The 17200-nt window shown below is 33.9% G+C and overlaps 1 protein-coding gene across 1 annotated transcript; it reads right to left on the bottom strand.

The window, feature by feature from the left end:
• Positions 1–7599: 7599 nt before the first annotated feature.
• LOC120358559 (THAP domain-containing protein 5-like) lies at positions 7600–15066 on the bottom strand. The gene is made up of 4 exons (XM_039453137.1): positions 15053–15066; positions 9617–9805; positions 8897–9495; positions 7600–8738 (listed from the first exon to the last, which is right to left on the bottom strand). The coding sequence occupies exons 1-3, from the start codon at positions 15064–15066 to the stop codon at positions 8988–8990; spliced, it is 711 nt and encodes a 236-aa protein (XP_039309071.1). The 3' UTR covers positions 7600–8738; positions 8897–8987.
• Positions 15067–17200: the final 2134 nt, after the last annotated feature.

Raw genomic sequence — 17200 nt, 5'->3', positions numbered from 1 at the left:
TATGTATTATTTATTTTATTAAATTACTATAAATATAATAACGTACTCAATATTGCTACTTAAATGTTTTTTATTTATTTTTGTACAATTATTTAAACTATTTTAATGTTGCATTTAAAAATTTATTTATTACAATACGATTATTTGCGTAATAAAATATTTTGTTTTATTATTGCGTTTCTTTTCCACAATTTAAAGATTTGCGCGTTGCTACTACCAAGAACATGGCTTCATGTCACGTGATATTGGACACCAACATCAAAAGGACCGACATGAAGTGCCGCTACTGGTTATACTGTGACTCGACTATGAATACCGGCCTTAGACCCATCAGTGTACAGTCGTGAGCTAAAAGGTTGCAACACATTTTCTTTGATGGTTTTTGGAATGTAGACTTGCTCATCGATCGGCGAACGTAATTGGTTCTTATCTGTGAATCCAACCAATTACGTTCGCCGATCGATGAGCAAGTCTACATTCCAAAAACCATCGAAGAAAATGTGTTGCAACCTTTTAGCTCACGACTGTATACCCAAGGACTTTGATTCTGTCCATGGGGAACTTTTCTAAACTGAGAAGTCACCACTTTCTATATATTCGCAGTTCATGGTTAATGAAACAACTAGAGTTTATTGGTCGTTACGTTAATCATACTGTAAAGCCTGCCGCAGACGATACGTTTTTTCTTACTGGATTTCTAATTGGATTTTCTTACTTGCTACCGTACGGGCAATGGTACTGGCAGTGCTACTGGCCGTGGCTTCACACGGTGCGAGTTTTCGTACGGGCTAAGCAACTGAAATTTGTTTCATAGAAGCGGCACGCTTAAATATGGATGAGATGGATGAAATTATTGCAACAGTTGTACATTGTCGTAAAATTGCATTTTTTTTAATTATTGAAAAATTGCGACAACGAAATAAATATCGCCGACGTTTATGGAGTCGACAGTCAATACATTCTTTAATGCCTCACTTTTACTGTGTTTATTATGGTAATTTGGTGTGTTTATCGTATATAAACATGGTTCTTATTAGTAGGCCTCTATTAAACATAAAATACTTTCTTTGGACTATTTTGAAGTCTTTTCATTTCTGCACGATGTTATGTTTGCGAAGTGAATTCACGTTTGAACTTTGACAACACTTCGACAGTGGCTGTATTCCGATATTAACTGCCAGTACTGAAAATGTATAGTATATGTGACGTGAACTATAAATTTTCAGTACTGCCAGTAAAAACGGAACACAGCCAGTATAACCTGGTATAACCCAGTATAACCTATAAGACTGCGTCCTGATTGGCTTTCACAATAAACCAGTGCAGAATCACGTAAGAAAAATAGGACATGATCTATTACGCGAGGAAAATCCAGTACGCGAGCCAGTAGCGTAGCCTAGAGTTGGTATAAAGAGAGTTGCGACAATGTATGTGCCTAATGCTGATTGGCTCCGCCATTAAGGGGGAAATTTCCGGTTAGCTATCAGTTAGGTTAGGTAGATTAAATAGAGCTGTACACACCGAGTGCCTTGGACTGTCGTTTTATCTTTGTTGTTCACTGAATGTTAAACAAGGATAAAATGATACTCGGAAGAACTTGGTGTGTATTCCCGAACGCAGCCTAATCATCTTTGGTTGAAGAGTGTGTTTACGTGTGTCAGTTGATACAAACTCTTTTGCAACCTTTTTGCAACTCTAGAAAGAATATTAATTCTGAAAAGAATATTAATTACACAAGTGTAATTTTTGTCAATATTTTTTTAAAGCCAAAAAGTTAACTTTTTCTTAATAAATAATAAAAATAATGATATACAAATGATATATAATCTCAAATTGTTTTAAAAATTTATCTATTTTTTTATTTCTTATTGTTAACATTTTATTTATTATTCCAATATTATTGTCATGTTATATGTAAACTAATGAATAATATTAAAGAAAATATGTTAAATAGTCTTTCTGTACACATTGTTTAGTGAGATGGTACATTGTGCAGCAGAAGGATGTCAAAACACTTTAATGTAATAATTATTTTTTTATTAACATATAATTTTTCTTTTAAACATTTTTTTTATATAACAATTTACGAGAAATTTAAGATGATTGAGTTAAGTATTTGATCCTGATATATTTATAAAACTAATTTTTTTTTAGCATAATCTTTCTGCTACATAAAATAAAAATCTCCTTAAAATAATCTTTTTAAATTATATAATTCTAATTGTAAGTCGTAGAACTCAAAATGTAAAAAACTTATATATATTTAAAAAAAGTAATGATTATTTAAAGTTAAAATTTTGTTTCATTGTTATTGAGAGCTTTCCAGCAACAAAACATAGTCATATACTGTGTGACACAGTATTACACAATATCAACTCGTAAAACACTGCTTCTATCAAAGCTAGATGTATTCGACCTCTCATGAATAAATAATATCGATCATTTGACATGGTTTTCAAAATTGTGCAGAAATTAAGGTTAAGAATGTTCGCTGTATACGAAAAAACGGCTTTGTATGATTGTGTCAAAATTAGAAAGCATTGAATTGTATATACATTGTGTTACACAGTATTGCTTGCTCATATTTTGAAATTAGCGCTAGGTAGATATATATTTTCCCCCTTAATGGCGATTTCCGGGTAATTGTCTCAACTCTCTTTATACCAACTCTAGCGTAGCCCGTAAGCTACCCATTTCCAGTACGGGAGCACGTAAGACTGCCAGTATAGGAGCACGTAAGCAATCTCGTAAGAAAAAACGTATCGTCTGCGGCAGGCTTAAGTATGTAGAAAGATAGCGACTTCTCAGTTTGGAAAATTTTCCCATGGACAGAATCAAAGCACAGTATAGGCTGCGTTCAGATTCCCCACCCGAGTCCACCCAGGCACCTAAAGAGCGTTCAGATTCCTTTATAGCGTTTTTCATTGGGAAAACTAGTGCGCACTGAGTGTGCACTCGCCGCTGGCAATTGGACGTTTTGGTTTGCGCGATGACAGTGCCAACGGAAACGCCCAATTACCTGTAGCAAGTGCACATTCAGTGCGCACTAGTTTTCCCAATGAAAAACGCTATTAGAGTGCCCCTACCGGACATTAGATGGGTCGTTCACTTTATCACTCTGTCTATCCCGAGAGAGTGGAAAAACCACATGGGTCCTTGAGCCGGGTGAAACGGGTGGGTGACGTAAAGGTGCGTTCCAAAATGTATCGCTATAAAAATTTCTATATATTTGTGATAAAGCTCGTATATTTAAAACAAATTTGAAATAAAAAAATAAATTTAATTTAAAATATTATTAGTAAATAAAAATTAAAATGTATAAATATAATAAAGAAAAACGTTAATAACCAAGTAAAGTTTAAACGTTTTGTTTATTATTCTGTTTATGTAATTACAGATTAATAAATATTAATCTTTTATTCTATTAATGTAAGGTTTCTTGGTCTACAGTCTCACAAAACCGTTATATAAATATTTATATTTGAGATTAGTATGTTAAAGATTTTTAGTATTATTAAATATTTTCTGATACTAATAAAATATACTGTTTGTTTTCTGTTCCTGAACTCCCTGAATTAGTGTGCACTTAAAGTGAAATAGATATATATTTGAAAGTTAGTAAAAACAAGAAGGAACGTTCCAGTGCAGTCTAGTGCAGGAATAGAAAACAAGCCTATACATATAATAGATGATATGCGCAATATATATCTTCATCTAATTTGTTAAAATAAAAATTTATTTTCATTGTTTAAATTGATTCGTCCTATTCTACTAACATTTAATTTTCATCTACTTTAGTTATATTGATAAGAATATTTATAGTAAAATATTTATGTATTATCTTTATCGTTTATCTTAATTTATTATGTAATTTATTCTGAATCTGAGATATTTATGTTACTATTTCTCAGCGTTATTTGCTAAACACCCAATATTTGAGAGTGCGTTCAGATTCCATAAACCACTAGGGAGCTTTTTATTAGCTCCGCCCATTTACCCCTTTGACTATATAAATATGGACTGCTAGTTGGCTCTTTTAGGCTGTAAGAAACATTTACAGCGCCATCATCTCCTAAGCGACGATTTCCAGTATAAAATAACATATGGTGTGGTGTGTGGCTTTTATACGCGACAGTAATAAACATTTGTGCGATTGAGTGATATAATACAATGGTAGTATATTGTTTTATAAATGGTTGTAAATCAACCAAATATAAAAGTGTAAAGGGGAAACACATTTCTGTACCATTTTTTGGGTAAGTTATTAGTTAATTGCATTGTAACCAAAACTTTTTAATTTTTTTAAATTAGAAAATAAATTAAAAATGAGAAATATAATTCTTACAATGATTCAAGAAACATTAAGAAATTTAAAATTAGATACATTATTTATTAACTTTGACACACATATTAAAGATCTAGAAATATTAGAGAATCACAAATATGTAATAATAAAATTAATTATTACGTATTATTTGAACGTTAAATTAGCTTATGAAGGTAAAATAATTACGTTGAATGAACACAAAGACTTCATAAGACGTAATTTAATTAAAACTGTTATTTTCAGCGGGCAATAATTTATACTGTACACTTTATTACCCGAAAATGACGGTTCTCTAATGAGGCTTCCTTTTATTTATGACATCACTTATTTGTTTTTATTTTTAATTACTTTCTATTTTTTGCTTTATATATTTTATTATTTTATATATATATATATATTAATTATCTAATTTTTTTAAATATATCTTTAATAATAAAATGTGTATATTTTATATTTATTTTTTTTTAATTTAGTAAAATTAATTCTTATTTTACAGAAATATAATCGCATATTTTGGATTGAACGTATAAATTCAAAGCGATATATTGTATTCCGTCTCTTTCTTTTCTGATTTTCTACTATTGCTGTCTCGCTTTTTTGTTTCACATTTCTGCCACTTAGGAGATGGAAGCGTTGCAGATCTTTCTTACACGAAAACATAGGAAAGTGGAGGGGTACTAGCAGTCCATATTTATATAGTCAAAGATTTACCCAGTCACCCAGAGATCACTCACCGGGTGGAGAACATAGAACTTATACTAATGGAAGGGGAATAGCCTACTCTGGCAATAGGTGGAGAGTGTGAGCATCATCTGAGAGACAGAAGATATATTTCTATCCTGCTCAGGGACTTTTCTTCTCTCTGCGCATGTGCTAAATGAGGCGCCATGTGTTACTAAGTTCTCTCTAATTCTACGTTATAAAATAAAATAATAATAATAATAATTAAAAATTTCTAGAAAAATACTTTATATATAATTTATTGATGGTAGAAATGTATAAGTTTTGAATATTTGTGGCGTATATATTGTTTCTTTTCAGCGTCACCTGAAAATTTCGCTTCGTGATACAAACGTATTTTAATATAAATTTCGATAATGCATTTTATTAGCTGTACTTTATGATTGTCAAAGATATCTTGGCTTCTTACATGCTCAAACATAGCATCTTGCGTAAAACTGTAATTACTCACAGCGTTAAAAATTTTTAACGCCAAGATATCTTTTATATTTTTTTTAACAAAAATTAAATGACTATTTTGTCTTATAATTTTTTCGCAGTGGTTTGTAATTCTTACTACGTCTTCCGAAGGAATACTCAATTTTCCTCTATTTTTTAATGTGATTAAGTGTGAGGTATTATTCATGGATATTAAGAAAGAGGCACACGTCTTACACATTTTTTTATCACGAGTCAATTTTTTTACGACAAATCCACTAATATATTTTACAACATCTTCCACGTACGGATTGAGAGACCACAACGAATCTAAATAATCGTGATCAAATTGTATATCGGCAACTGTTCCAAAATCATGCGATTTGTCGTATATAGGATCGGAGTATTTTTTGCTTGTTGAAGGTACATGTAATATATGAATATCATTAATTAGGCAATTACCCCTTTCCGACGCATTAATTTCATGCCTAATCATCAATCTTTTGTATGCTGCTTCAAACTGTTGAGCGTTAGGATTGTTGTTAAATCCTCCCCGACTTCTCAGGGCACTAAAAAAAGTTTCTAAATGATCTTGGATTAGTTTAAATGTCAATAAATACTTTAATTTTAATTGTTTTAAAACATTCCATAATTCAAACATATTTTGTAAACAAATAACAAACCCTAAAAAGCCAGTTTTTCTAGTACATTCTAAAATTGATTGATTTTTTACAGTTTTTAAATCGCTAATGTATTCTATAATTTTATCAGCCTGACTTTTTAAGCTGTCATAGCTTTCATCTGTTAGAGGTATTTTACGACCTCTTTGAAAATTGACTACGTACATTTAAAATATCAAATGCATTATTAAATACCGAGCAAAATTCGGCCGTTTTTTCGGGAGAATAAAATTGCTTATATTGCTTGCTTTCGTGTATAAACTTGAGAGCAGAACAAACACTTTCACTCAGAGTTTGAGCAGCTATTTTGACATTCATTCTGTTATTTACATATAAAATATGTTTCTTGGTCAATTTTGTGCCAGCACGTAACCCTTCTTCTTCCTCCATTTTTTGTAAAAGCACAATATCCTGCCAATAGATATTTGCATCTTTATGTTTTATTATTTTGTGATCGCCCAAAGTGTTTCGCACTAGTTTCAACATATGACATGGGTCAAAGAAACAGAAAACTTTTTTTTTCGTTTTGGGATTAATAAAATATGGCTTAAAAGCAGTCCCTAATTCAAAATTTGCCCCTAAACATTTACACATATTTATGTTTACGCTAGCTCCATCGAAAGTAAGGGAATGCACTTCTACTCCTGTCATTTCTATTAACTCTAGGCATTTTTCTAATAAACTTGCTCTCTCAACTCCATTTAATGAGTTCAATAGAAAATATCCTACAGGAATTTTCCAGTGGCCATTAATTGCGACAAGCATGAACACTAAGGCATTTGTTGCTTTACACGAATAATCTATATCGAAAGCATTATTATGATCAATCCCAAAATCAACAAGTCCGTAGTATCTTTTTCCATCATAAGTTACTTGTTGTCGAATGGCTACTTCATCTATTACGAGATTGCATAGAACCGGATTGTCATTTTTTTTAACCTGACACTTTAGAGCTTCAAATGCTTCAGCGGTGAATCCAGGGCGTCCATTCAATACTGAATACCACTTTCGAATGGTAGAGGGTTCAGGTAGAAGGTTACAAAAACTTTTCCGTACGTAATTGTAGGCTTTCGCAGAATAAAAGTTTAATGTAAGTGCGAATGCTCTTAATTCGGGAGAATATTTTTGTTTTACGGATTTCCTGCGTTTTATGATTTCTTGGATAGGATCAGGTAATTGGATCTGAAAAAATCACCATAATTTTAAAAAATATACGTGATCTTATTATATAATACTCATGTACAATTGAAAATCGATCTTATTATTTCTAATTTTTTTGATCCATCTTATTATTATGTACCGGATTGTATACCAATTAGCCCGGTTGTTCCACCTTTTGGTAAGTATCAAGTAATGTTAACTGTTAGGTAAACCCTTGCGATCCGCAAAGATTTACCTAACAATTAAATTTACCAAAAGGTGGAACAACCGGGCCTTAATAATGTTTTCCAATCACTCCAATAGGAGCTTATTTTAAAAAACAAGCTCCTATTGGAGCGGTTTTTTGAAACAACTTTCTGTTGGAGCCGATAGAAATTTATATATAAATGATAAACATAAAATGATATAAATCCGAATACATGGTCGATTTTCTAAATCGACTATGAATTCGGACCATAACGTTTTCGAATAAAGCAGTTGACCCGCTTTGATTAATTGCTTCAATTGGAGAGCTTTATAATACAAAAATGTACAAAATTTCAAACTCTTCTGAAACTGAATAAAAATGTTCTGCCGTCAAATATACACGAATCTCGATATTGAATGTTTTTGATATTGTAAATATAAAGTATATAAAATCATACAAGTACACAAAAGCACTAAGATCCAGCTACGACCGTACGAAAGGCCTTCTTGTTTTGATTTGTATTTACATTATCGATCGAATATCTCTCTAAATTAAAATTGAATTATTTAGTAACATTTCCTCGGAAGATGTAATAAAAGTTACAAACATGTCAAAAAACTTATAAAACAGATTAACCTTTTAAAATATTTTTGTTTAAAAAAAATACAAAAGATTTCTTGGCGTAAATAATCTTTAATGCTATGATTGATTATATATAGTTGTATATATAGTTGATAGATTATATATAGTTAGATTATACACAGATTGTATATAGATTATATATAGTTGATTGATTATATACAGTATACAGTTAATTGATTATATATAATTATTCATGATGCTATGTTTAAACATACAAGCAATAAAATTCAAAGCGAGTGAGCCTGCTTTATCTGAAAATGCTATCGCTTTACGTTTAATTATTATATAGAAACTTCTTGATATACCATTAAATGATCCACAGCATTCTCCGATATAAAATTCTTCTTCTTAAGATGATCTATCAAGTCTTTCATAGTTTTAACACGGTTTTTCAGTCTCGTAGTTTGTTGTTGTAATGTTAAAATTTTTCTCCTTTGTTTTTTTACTACCAGCTTTGCTATATTTAATGCTCTTTTAGCTCTCCGTGGGGTGGCTAAATGTGGTGTTCTAATATCACCAATATATCGTGCTTTACGCGGAGAATTTGGAGGAGTTACATTTATCGGCAATACTGCATCAGTACCTAATAAGCAATAATAATAATTAGTGATGCTTTTATTTAGCAAATATATATAATTAAGATTCCCATTCATAATTATGAATAAGTATTTAATATACACATTGAAGAATAAACAGTGAAATGATACTTTGATAAGTTGACTAATATTTTCAAAAACTCACCATAATGAATTTCTCTGGAGTTTTTTAAATTTTCATTTTCTGGAGTTTTGTTTACATTGTTATCAACTGGATGCTGAATTATAGTTGAACACTATTCTTCATGAGTTGGTTCATTGCCGATATTGTTATCTGCTGGATGCTGGATGATAGTTGAACACGATTCCTTTTCATGAGTTGGTTCATCGCTGATATTGTTATCTGCTGTATGCTGGATGATAGTTGAACACGATTCCTTTTCATGAGTTGGTTCATCGCTGATATTGTTATCTGCTGTATGCTGGATGATAGTTGAACACGATTCCTTTTCATGAGTTGGTTCATCGCTGATATTGTTATCTGCTGTATGCTGGATGATAGTTGAACACGATTCCTTTTCATGAGTTGGTTCATCGCTGATATTGTTATCTGCTGGATGCTGGATGATAGTTGAACACGATTCCTTTTCATGAGTTGGTTCATCGCTGATATTGTTATCTGCTGGATGCTGAATTACAGTTGAACATGATTCCTCTTCATGTATATTTAGTAAGCATTCACTTTTCTTACGTTTAGCAATTTCCTTATTATGCTTGCAGTCTTTATCATTATCATCTAGACTCCTAAAATTATTTTGTATTTAGATACATAGAAATATGTGGATATATATAAAATTAAAAATTATATATATATAATCAAATAACTGTCTTATATATATTATAGTTTTCCTCTTTAGATACATACCGTTTTTTACGTTTAATATGATAAACGGATGGTATGCTTTTATTTTTTAAAATTTTATTTGTTGCTGTAAGAAGGTAATCTTCTTTTGTAAAGTGATTGGAGCATAAAAAAGTGGAAGTTCTAAGAATAGCTTCATCCAAGTTACAAAATTTTAACCATTTTGTTTTTATTTGTATATCTTGTGGAAATCTGCAAGAATAAAAATATGATTTACTTAACCTAAAATACCATGCAAACGTAGAACATATACAGGGTGTTTCAGACCACCCGTACACCCCTTTTCTCTTCGCAGGATTAGGACCAATCAAAAATATGTTCAGACGAAAGTTGTAGGGTTTCAAAAGATCTATTCAATGATCTTATCAGTTTGACCTTGGATGGCGTCGCCAAGGTCAGATCGAAATCACATTAAGTTTTTTAAATGAAACACCCTATTTTTGATTCCAGAATCTAATAGCTGGTGTCAAGACCTTTCCAAAACACTACAAGAAAGTTTATTTTCGTTGACTATTTTCCGAGTTGTGCGGCTTGAAAGTTACACTACCGCCAACACCATGTAAATAACAATATAAAATCACGCGTTACGCAGAAAGCCGTGCAGCCGACACAAAGAAAGTAAACACGCGAGCCGGGCCAACAAAAACAGATCATGAAAAATCGTGAAAGTTAGCTGTCGCAACCGTAGATAGTCACATACATATGTATGTCATAATATTATGTAATTACATTATTACTTTAACGGTAGCACACGAGCAATAACGAGCGCGGCTTTCTGCGTAACGATGTCTAACTCGTGATTTTATACATATTGTTATTTGCATAGGATGTAGTAGAGATGTATTCACCACAACGCTATTGTGACTCAACTCAACACGAGTGACAATAACTCTCTCAAACTTGTCACCTACGTCTTCAATAACCGTCATATCAGTATCAATCGCGCAACAAAAATCCGACCCTCTTTATTAGTCTAGGTTTATTTAGCCATGTCCTATTCCAATGAAGAAGCATATGATATGCTGCTAATTTTAGGTGAGTGTCGAGATACATTCATTGCAGCGGAAAGATTGTGGCGGGAACGTTATCCTGATCGGACTCCTCACTCGCGAAATGTTTTTTCACGTTTGGCTAAACGAATCAAAATTAAAGGTGTCGTTCAGCCTCAACATAACAAAGGTACACAAATTCGTCGTCCGATTATGGATGAAAGAACAGTGGAAATTCTTGCATCGACAGAATTGAACCCTTATGATTCTTTAAGACGACGAGAACAAGATTCTGGTGTTAGTAAAATCAGTGTTTGGCGCATTCTAAAAAATAACAAATTTCACCCTTACAGAATATCTGTTCATCAAGCGTTGAATTATAACGATGTTAGACAGAGACTTGTATTTTGCAACTTTATAAGACAGCAACCACTTGATTTCCACTTGAAAATTTTATTTTCTGACGAATGTACACTTAAAAGTGATGGATCTGTTAATACTTGGAACTCTCGTTATTGGGCACAAAATAATCCTCACTGGTTGAGAGAAGTAGATCATCAAACCATTTGGAAAGTCAATGTTTGGTGTGGAATTATTGGAAGTCAAATCATAGGTCCTGTTTTCTTTAACGAAAATCTAAACGGTGATAGATATTCCGCCTTGATAATGACAGATCTTCCTGTCTTACTAGAAAATATTCCTCTGCAATTGCGCCTGAACATGTGGTTCCAACAAGATGCATGTCCGTCTCATACATCGAGAGTTGCTCGTGCGGCATTAAATACTATGTTCCCCGACAAGTGGATAGGCAAATACGGTCCAATCAATTATCCACCCTGATCACCAGATCTCATCGTTCTTGATTATTATTTTTGGGGAAGGATAAAAAACTTGGTCTATCATGAACGTCCGACTACGAGGGATAATATGATTCGTAGAATAAGTGAAGCAATTCGATCCTTACGTGCCGAGGAAATTCTTCGAGCAACCAATGATTTTCAAAATAGAGTTGATGCTTGCATCGCAGAGAATGGTGCTCACTTTGAACATTTAGTCGCTTAACAAAACATACACTCATTCATTCCCGAACGTGAGAGGCAAGGGGACTCACGTGAATCAAGCACCCCAAACGTGAGAGGCAAGGGGACTCACGTGAATCAAGCACCCCAAACGTAAGAGGCAAGGGGACTCACGTGAATCAAGCACCCCAAACGTGAGAGGCAAGGGGACTCACGTGAATCAAGCACCCCAAACGTGAGAGGCAAGGGGACTCACGTGAATCAAGCACCCCAAACGTGAGAGGCAAGGGGACTCATGTGAATCAAGCACCCCAAACGTGAGAGGCAAGGGGACTCACGTGAATCAAGCACCCCAAACGTGAGAGGCAAGGGGACTCACGTGAATCAAGCACCCCAAACGTGAGAGGCAAGGGGACTCACGTGAATCAAGCACCCCAAACGTGAGAGGCAAGGGGACTCACGTGAATCAAGCACCACAAACGTGAGAGGCAAGGGGACTCACGTGAATCAAGCACCCCAAACGTGAGAGGCAAGGGGACTCACGTGAATCAAGCACCCCAATGGGATGAAATTCTCGTCACGTCCACGTCGTTCATTCTGGATAATGCTAAGCACGGGAAAATGCATACAGTCAATCTGGACATGATTGATCATCAAACATAATCAATCCAGTTAATAAACAAAAGCAGAGTACATAAAACTTTGACTCCCCTTTTCCTCCCCCATACACATACGCATGCACGTATGCACACACCCACACACAAGATTAAATCCGACTAAGTAACCACCACATGGTACATCTTGAGTAATGCTGATGCTGGCGGTAGTGTAACTTTCAAGCCGCACAACTCGGAAAGTAGTCAACGAAAATAAACATTCTTATAGTGTTTTGGAAAGGTCTTGACACCAGCTATTAGATTCTGGAATCAAAAATAGGGTATTCCATTTAAAAAACTTAATGTGATTTCGATCTGACCTTGGCGACGCCATCCAAGGTCAAACTGATAAGATCATTGAATAGATCTTTTGAAACCCTACAACTTTCGTCTGAACATATTTTTGATTGGTCCTAATCCTGCGAAGAGAAAAGGGGTGTACGGGTGGTCTGAAACACCCTGTATATATACTATTATGTACATATTAATATTAGAAGCTGTAATACATTTACTTACTTGTGATAAGATGCTGTTTTATCCCGATTATCACACAAAACACAATATTTAACACAATTAGTCAAAGATTAAGGCTCACTTAAATAAATTAATGATGAGGAAAATTGAGCTTGAGAGCCACGCAAGATGTCAGGTGCGAATAAATAAATAACAGCATAAATCCAATGATAAACGTTTCGACCTTTAATGTCGGTCATCTTCAGTATAAAAGTCTATGAGAACAAAATAATCGCAATAATTATAATAATGTTACAAATTTTTTTCCCGAAACAAACGAAAAAAAAGAAGACACAATTAAATCTAGTTACCAAAAAATTAGAAATTGTGATGAGCCGCGATGTACATCCTCTATCCTCGTAACATAATAAACAACCTCAAGGAGCATGTGCCGAGACAAGAGCTTCGAAAAATCAACATGACTTGATTTGCTGATTAAAATAAAGAATAATATTAAGGAATGAATATTAAACTTGTAACAAACAACAATACGAATTTAGTAATTAAAAATAATTAACAGGAGATTAAAATTAAGAAATAAATAATAAAATAAATATTGTAATTAAATAATTAAGTAAATGTGGAAAAAAAGTAGAAAACTGTACAAGTCAAGAGATGTAAAATAGTAAATAAGAAATAATACTCGAAACAAAGAATTGTATACTAAATACCTCTAGGCACCAAAACTCGTGTCACAGTAATATGAGGAAAGATGTTACATCTTGGAAGGAATAGATACAAATAATAAGAACCGAACGAGTGGGATGGCCTCGGCGGACCGCACGAAAAGAGTACAAAGAGGAGGGATGATAAACCTAAGAAGGGGGAATACGTTCGAGAATAGGAAGATACGCATCCGAGAGGAGTTCGGTATCACTTTGTTTGTTGAGTCCATGCGATTGATTTTTGATGTGTAACATCTCGGATATAGATCTTTTTACGTAAGAAGGCTCTTTGTCTAAAATTTCGACGTTCTCCCAATCAAAATCGTGGTTTTCAGAAATACGATGTGACGAAATAACCGAAGGAGAACTGGCCTTTCTAATATCCGCTTTATGTTCGTTTACTCTTGTTTTTAGCTGACGCTTAGTCTGTCCCACGTAAGAAGAATCGCAGTCTTTACAATTGATTTTATAGACCACGTCATTACAAGAAAGACGCTCTATGTGGTCTTTACCGGTGGTTATAAATTTATTCAATTTAGAAGGGATCGTGAACGCCACACTGCAATCAAACTGACATGAGAAAGACGAGAATTTCTCTGATACCGACTCAATGTAAGGGATCGTAAAAAATCTTCTCACATGTTTATCCATAACACAACTGTCATCTCTATAAAAAAGGTGTTTGAGTCTACAATGAATCATGGCAAAAATAAAATTTAATGGATAATTATTTTCTAATAAGATATTGATTAAAATTATGAAGTTCTTACGATGAAATTGCGGATGTGATAAAGAAATTAATTTGTCAACCATACCGAAGATGACACCCTTTTTGTGACACAAGGGATGATGTGAGAAGAAATTCAAGTATCTTCCCGAGAACGTTGGTTTGCGATACTGATCGAAAATAATTCTATCATTCACCCTCAATAGCATGACATCAAGAAAACTGATTTTTCCCTCGCTCTCTCTCTCCATAGTAAATTGTAAGCGTTCATGCATAGAATTGAACGTGTCAAGAATGTCCGGTAACAAGCTTACAGGAGCTGCTAATAATATGTCATCTACATATCTATAGTAAAATGGCAGATGAAAGGAGGGAGATTTAATCGCCTTGCACTCCAAATCCTGCAAGACTAAATCCGCCAAGATAGGAGACAACGGGGAACCCATCGGCAAACCGAAGATCTGTTTGTAGCACACATTATTAAATTTGAAAAATGTAGAATCTATTATTAAATTAAGAGCTTTGAGAAATTCAACGAGCGGAATAGTAGTATTTTTAGAAATCAAATCCCATCTGGACGTGACGCTTTCCACCGCTAAGTCTTTTGGAACATTGGTGAAAAGTGACACGACGTCCAAAGACAATAAGACGTGATCTGATCTCAAGGAAAGGCCATTTAGTTTATTAACTAAATGGACACTGTTTTTTATGAAACTATCCGCTTCTGGTAAACTGTTATAAATTATTTCATGTAAATGATAATTATTTATTTATTCGCACCTGACATCTTGCGTGGCTCTCAAGCTCAATTTTCCTCATCATTAATTTATTTAAGTGAGCCTTAATCTTTGACTAATTGTTTTAATTAACCCGAGCGTTACCATGGGTCCTCAATTCTCTGTATCTCCGCCTAAATTTTTTACTTTTATTAGAAATTGTTTCGGAAACCACACATGTTTCCTTTTAAATAAGTTTATCAAACTCAGCCGATCTTTGACATATTTATATATGCGAATCCGGTTTATCAAAGCGTGCTTGAAATATGATCTAACTCCGACACATTTGAACATCTATAGAAGACAGGCAAATATTTCATTGTTCCATAAGACCTCGTTTAACAGTCTTGACAGAATCAGTAATAACTTTATCAACATTGTATTAAGATTAGAACTAAGAGATGCGTACAAACATTTACATTTCTTAAGACACCAATTTTATAAGACCTCGAGGAGCGTATCGAATGTCCTCCCTCCACTGATCGAGAGTGATTTTTTCACCTTTCAAGAAAAAAGGAATGGTTGGTTGTGGCACAGGGAGACTTCTAGGATCGAAAAAAAGATTGATTGGTTGAGACAAAAAAAGCGTCAATTTTCTATTAACAAAATAGAACACATTAATTATGTTGCCAAGACTCCTAATGTATCTAACGAAAAAACAACTTTTTCGTTCCAACAGCTTACGCCTAGTGTTAACGAGACATTGCATAACATCCATGTTTCTCCCTTAGAATTTAGTCCTGAGACTCCTCTGGACACTTTACATAACAATTGGTTCACCAATCTAAGCGGTATTGATATCCCGAATGATGTCCGATACCTTTTACAACTAGGTGATCGTTTTGGTTTACCGTTGTTGAATATAAACAGGGGTAAGATGTTGTTAGAATTTATCAAACACATTGAACACAACATCTCTAAATACAGGAAAAATATACATGACGCAATTAGAAACCGATCTGTATCGATCCTGGAGGGCCTGTTCCGCAGAGACCGTTCGCGAAATATTAATGACCAGCTAATTAAAGACTGGTTACGAACCACGAGTAGATTTGTTAGGGAGCATCCTAACATTTTGTTTACCAGGGCAGACAAGGGTAACATAACTGTTGCCCTTGACAGAAATGACTACATCTTGAGGATGGAAGGCATGCTCTCAGACGATTCTACTTACGTCAAATTATCCAAAGATCCGATTGTTATATTAACAAAAGAAGCGCGCTCCCTCCTCTCTAATTGGAAGGAGAAAGGTTTCATCGAACAACATTTATATAGGAGTATGTTAACAACGGACGGCATCTTACCGAGAGCCTATGGTCTGCCGAAGATCCATAAACCTAATATTCCATTAAGAATCATAATTTCTTCTATAAACAGTCCACTATACTCATTAGCTTATCATTTACATGAAATAATTTATAACAGTTTACCAGAAGCGGATAGTTTCATAAAAAACAGTGTCCATTTAGTTAATAAACTAAATGGCCTTTCCTTGAGATCAGATCACGTCTTATTGTCTTTGGACGTCGTGTCACTTTTCACCAATGTTCCAAAAGACTTAGCGGTGGAAAGCGTCACGTCCAGATGGGATTTGATTTCTAAAAATACTACTATTCCGCTCGTTGAATTTCTCAAAGCTCTTAATTTAATAATAGATTCTACATTTTTCAAATTTAATAATGTGTGCTACAAACAGATCTTCGGTTTGCCGATGGGTTCCCCGTTGTCTCCTATCTTGGCGGATTTAGTCTTGCAGGATTTGGAGTGCAAGGCGATTAAATCTCCCTCCTTTCATCTGCCATTTTACTATAGATATGTAGATGACATATTATTAGCAGCTCCTGTAAGCTTGTTACCGGACATTCTTGACACGTTCAATTCTATGCATGAACGCTTACAATTTACTATGGAGAGAGAGAGCGAGGGAAAAATCAGTTTTCTTGATGTCATGCTATTGAGGGTGAATGATAGAATTATTTTCGATCAGTATCGCAAACCAACGTTCTCGGGAAGATACTTGAATTTCTTCTCACATCATCCCTTGTGTCACAAAAAGGGTGTCATCTTCGGTATGGTTGACAAATTAATTTCTTTATCACATCCGCAATTTCATCGTAAGAACTTCATAATTTTAATCAATATCTTATTAGAAAATAATTATCCATTAAATTTTATTTTTGCCATGATTCATTGTAGACTCAAACACCTTTTTTATAGAGATGACAGTTGTGTTATGGATAAA

Source organism: Solenopsis invicta, chromosome 8 (genome assembly GCF_016802725.1).
Source record: "Solenopsis invicta isolate M01_SB chromosome 8, UNIL_Sinv_3.0, whole genome shotgun sequence".
Classification (NCBI taxonomy): Eukaryota; Metazoa; Arthropoda; class Insecta; order Hymenoptera; family Formicidae; genus Solenopsis; species Solenopsis invicta.
Note: the sequence above shows the minus strand (reverse complement) of the source record. Positions and strands in the feature narration are given on the sequence as shown.

Bases quoted from the DNA above. Each gene is read 5' to 3' on its own strand.
- LOC120358559 (XM_039453137.1), bottom strand. The intron at 9,496-9,616 runs GTATGTATCTAA...AAATAATTTTAG, and splicing joins CATATTAAACGTAAAAAACG to GAGTCTAGATGATAATGATA.